Source organism: Sinocyclocheilus anshuiensis, unplaced genomic scaffold (assembly GCF_001515605.1).
Source record: "Sinocyclocheilus anshuiensis isolate Anshui unplaced genomic scaffold, SAMN03320099.WGS_v1.1 scaffold218, whole genome shotgun sequence".
Taxonomy (NCBI): domain Eukaryota; kingdom Metazoa; phylum Chordata; class Actinopteri; order Cypriniformes; family Cyprinidae; genus Sinocyclocheilus; species Sinocyclocheilus anshuiensis.
Window position 1 is genome coordinate 856,432 of NW_015547665.1, and position 4,893 is coordinate 861,324.

At 36.7% G+C, this 4,893-nt stretch overlaps 1 protein-coding gene across 1 annotated transcript in view; it reads right to left on the reverse strand.

Moving 5' to 3' along the window:
• cacna1hb (calcium channel, voltage-dependent, T type, alpha 1H subunit b) overlaps positions 1 to 4,893 on the reverse strand; it is a 66,487-nt gene that overhangs the window by 17,785 nt on the left and 43,809 nt on the right. The window contains exons 13-17 of the mRNA XM_016504845.1: positions 3,815 to 3,896; positions 3,544 to 3,731; positions 2,266 to 2,601; positions 2,015 to 2,115; positions 1,780 to 1,903 (exon numbers count right to left, since the gene is read on the reverse strand). Of these exons, the coding sequence (XP_016360331.1) occupies positions 1,780 to 1,903; positions 2,015 to 2,115; positions 2,266 to 2,601; positions 3,544 to 3,731; positions 3,815 to 3,896 (831 nt within the window). The remainder of the gene's footprint in view (positions 1 to 1,779; positions 1,904 to 2,014; positions 2,116 to 2,265; positions 2,602 to 3,543; positions 3,732 to 3,814; positions 3,897 to 4,893) is intronic.

The window sequence follows — 4,893 nt, forward strand, 5'->3', positions numbered from 1 at the left end:
TTTTACTGTTTTTGCTGTACTTTGGATCAAATAAATGCAGGCTTGGTGAGCAGAAGAGACTTCTTTAAAAAAAAAACATTAAAAATATTACAGTTCAAAAACTTTTGACTGGTAGTGTATATGTATTTAAAATATAATATATTTAATACTTCAATTTAATATTAAAATTATGAAAAAGTTGTTTGAATCAATGATTCAACGACCTACTGGATCATAAACCTACTGGATGAATCAGCGTTTTTGAACGATTCTCTTGAATAAATGATTCATTCAACTAAACATTTTTTAAGTCACCTTCCGCCACCTTAGTGGCGAAACAATGCAATCGACACAAACGTTATGTGGCAGTTACTTTCAAACGCGGATTTGCTCTATTTTGGTCACGCTACCATAGACATCAATGTTTATATATGAATTATAAACTTTCATCCCAGTATTTCTGTGATAATATGAATGACTGTATGACAGAAATAATACTGTGTAGTTGAAAAGACTGTTTGTGAAGCTGTTTCTTAACCAAACATGGTAACTGCTCTCTCTGTGTCAGCGGCAGTGCGAACGCAGATTTGAATGATGTGGTAAGACTTTGTCAAAGGTTTAATAAACACGGGAGAATCGTTGTCATTTAGAAATGAGATCGTGTGGTTGTCTGAATCGAGATCGCGATCTTTTAACTATTAATCGTGCAGCTCTAGATCATGTGACACTGAAGACTGGAGAAATTATGCTGAAAATTCAGTTTTACCATCACAGGAATATTACTGATTTTACTGTATATTTGATCAAATAAATGGTGAGCATAACAGACTTCTTTCAAAAACATTAAAAGATCTTACCGACCCCAAACATTTGAACAGTAGTATGTAGGGGTGTAACGGTGCACAAACATGGCGGTTCAGTACGTACCTCTGTTTTAAAGTCACGGTTCGGTACGGTTTCGGTACAGCAGGGGAAAACTAAACATAAATTGTTTTGTTTTTTTATTAAACAGTGGTTTACTGAACAAATTGCTCTCTTTAAATAAATGTAATTATAATTAACATTTTCTTAGGGTTAAAAATCTACCTCAGCTTATGCTCTAAACCAGGGGTCACCAAACTCGGTCCTGGAGGTCCGGTGTCCTGCAGAGTTTAGCTCCAACCCTAATTAAACACACCTGAACCAGCTAATCAAGGTCTTAATAGGTATACTTGAAACATCCAGACAGGTGTGTTGAGGCAAGTTGGAGCTAAACTCTGCAGGACAGTGGCCCTCCAGAACCAAATTTGGTGACCCCTGCTCTAAACTATAGGGAGTCATTTTACAAGCTGTGGACACTGATGACTTGCCTGAGGTAAATAAAATGCTACATGACATTTTGCTTACAAGATGTTTTAATGACGTCTTTCCGCAGTTGAAACACTGATTGAGCGATTACATCAGGTGTGAGATGCTCATTCATGTTTATTTCACATTATAACTAGTAGTAAAGAGGAAGGGATGATTGCGCCACATCAAAGAGCGTCAAATCGGCATTTATTGTTTGAATTTCCTGAAAAAATGACATAATTTGAAAGATAAGACTTTGTGTCTTATCAAAAGAAACAATATAACTGAAAGTTTCCAATGAAGTTCCACTCGTGCAGTGGTTAAAACAATGCTGTATTTGTTCGGTACACATGCTTACCAAACCGAAATCGTATTTTCAATACGAATACGTATACCATTACACCCCTAGTAGTATGCATATATAATAAAGCTCGATGATAGTGCTAGAATAGGTGTTGTGGTTGTGTTCACCATGCTGTCAGCCTGGATGTCAGGTCTCTCTAGAGCGATTGTGATGCAGTTAAGGAAGATGAAGAACAGCACAATATGATCAAACATCTTATGAGTGATGACCTTCTGACAGTGCATTCGGAACCTGCAGAGAACAAGAGAAAAAGATGTGTGAACAGCATAAAAATGTGCAAGCACAGCATTCATTAGATGTGTATATGTGTGTATTTAGCTGGTCTGCTGTGTTTGCACTCACTTATTTTGGGGGGAAAATAAGTAAAGTGACCAATCCTCATGGTCTCTACACCACTGGGGTTTATACGGCTCCAACAGTCTCTTCGCAATCAGACACCAGCTCTAAATGAAATATAATACCAAATAAGATGTGTATTTTCTAAAGAAAACACTTAATATTTGCAATATTTAACAATGCCAAGAATATTTTATCTGTGTGACTGATATATTAGTATAATCAATAATAAAAAATGATTAAAGACAAGTTTCCACCTCCTCAAATTCATCATCATCCGCCCCCTGTGTGGATGGTGGATCAGGACGTGTAATGTTTGGAGAGGATGGATACCCTCCATCTAATCTGCCATTACACTCCAAATATGGGCGTGGAACCTGGAGGAGCTCTGGAAAATCAAATGACCCTAGACATGAAACTCCGCCCAGACTGCCAGTCCTGGATTTCCCATCTTCTGATTGGCTGTCATCCATGCTGTCCTGTCCTGCTCCAGAAAGCAACGACTCACGCTCCCCTGACTGAGTGCGTCTCATTAGACTGGGGGTGTGGCCAAGGCTGTTCCAGCTGGAGCGGCGACTTCCCCAAAGGCTGGACTACAACAGACACACAAACTGTAGCTGATTATCACGGCATGCAACAAGTGGTGTACTATGATAGAACAAATTAAAAAAGAAATAAGTAAGTTGACATATATACAGCAGTGAGAGGGACATGGACAATTTGTAACCACTTAGATATGACAATTAAGATCATTTGGGATGACTGAATTTGATGGTTAATAATTCAAAAAATAATTTAACCTAAAATTAAATTAAATTATATTAATTATTCCTGCTGTTATGGATGTCTATCAAATAGTATCAGTAAAAGGAATCAGTAAAAGAAAAAAATGAATTATATTATATTATATTGATAAGGGCATATGATAAGGGCAACTGATCATACCAGAAATGTCCAGGTATTTATATAATTTATACTTCTTTTAAAATAGTCTGATACATATATGTGATTAACTATGTTTTAAAAAAATGTTCCAAAGCTTTCGTAGTTTCATTTATTAATTTATAGATATTTGGGTACACACACACACACACACACACACACACACACACACAAATTCCGAATAGTTGGATTCATATATATGATTAAATGATTTACACATTTATTTACATAACTTTTGTATTTTTAATTATTAATTTATGCATATTTGGTTAGGTATTTATTTAATTTCATATCAAATATAATGGAGCATATCAATATTAAAACAAAACTCCAAAAGCTCAAAATATAAAAGGCAATAAAAACAGTAAGAGGCCATGGTAAAAACCACTTTAATGAAGAAGAAAAAAAAATCTTCAGGTGAATGTTTGCTTTCGAAATGTCATGCTGAAAATGTACAATGTATATTTATATTTGGTGTGAAAAGCCTTAAAAGCTGTAATTCTAATATGAATATAGATCTAAATATCAATTTAAATGTTTGTTTATGTATTACTCTTTGTGTAGGTTTACTTGTAATGGCATTTACTCCTCACCAGGGATCTTTGGTCATGGGGCTCGGTGGAGGTGTTGCTGTTGCGCCGTGATTGGCTATAGATGTGTGACACCTCAGTTCTGGGTGTGGCGTTGAGCTGTATGTGTGTGTTGTGAGGTGGCATGGATGCTCGAGGTTCCAGATGTCCATTGGAGATGGGCATTAATGTCTGCATTTTCATCTCTGATCCTAATATCAACAAGAGATTAGCATAAAATAACAAAACACATAAAAAAAGCTGTGCACAAACAAATGCACACACACACACACACCTGAATTCAGTAGTTCTCTCAGTTTGTCCTCATCACCATAGTCAGACGACATGTCATCAGTGTCTGATCTGCTAGCATCACCCTAAAATAGAGAGAGAGATGACATTTAAAGGCTAAAATTTTGAATTCACAGTAATGAATCATCATATTTTCACATCAACCCAAACAACACAAGGCCAGCTTAAATAAATGCAGAAAAAACACAATTACATTATCTCTTTCAAGGGTATGCAACTCTCTACCTTCTAATCTCATGCTTAGTTAAAACGTTTTTAATTTTGTCCTCGTCCTATTTCCTGTGAGTCATTGAACTTCCTATGCATTTAAAATCAAGATGAAACAACATTTGGATCCATTTTAAGTATTATTTATTAATGTATACTTTTTTAACAGTGTGATTCATATGTGTCACTAAATATGATTTATTTATGTAGCTTTTGTAGTTTTATTTATTTTTTTATGCATATTTGTTTTGTATTTATTTATTTTAGTATCAAATACAACATAGTCGGCAAAGTTCTCAGTTTCAGTTTTAAACCAAAACTCCAATAAGACAAAATAAAAAAGGCAATAAAAACAATAAAAAAGTCCATGGTATAACCAAATTTAATGAAAGAGAAGAAAAAAAATCAGGTGAATGGTTGTTTTTAAAATTCCATGCTGAAAATGTGCAATGAATATTAATGTTTGATAAGAAAATGTCTCGGTTACGTATGGTAACCCTCGTTCCCTGAAGGAGGGAACGGAGACGTCACGTCGGATGACCGACGAATTGGGATCTCGCTTAGAGAGACCAATCTACTTCGAGTGTAAACTAAACGAGCCAATGCACATTGGCATGCGATTACTGCATCCAGCTGCTGCTGATCACAGCGTGAGTATAAGTAGGCAGCAGATGCAGCGCATATTCAGGTTTTCGCTGAGGAGCCGAGCCGGTGACCCGGCCGCTCAGCGGTGGTACAGGAGCTGTGGTGACGGGACGTGACTCCAAAGGAGGTGGCGGGCGAGTTGCGATATGCGACGGGAGCGCAGACCACCTTGTCGGTTGATGTACGCAGCGGTCGCCGTGTTGTCCCGGA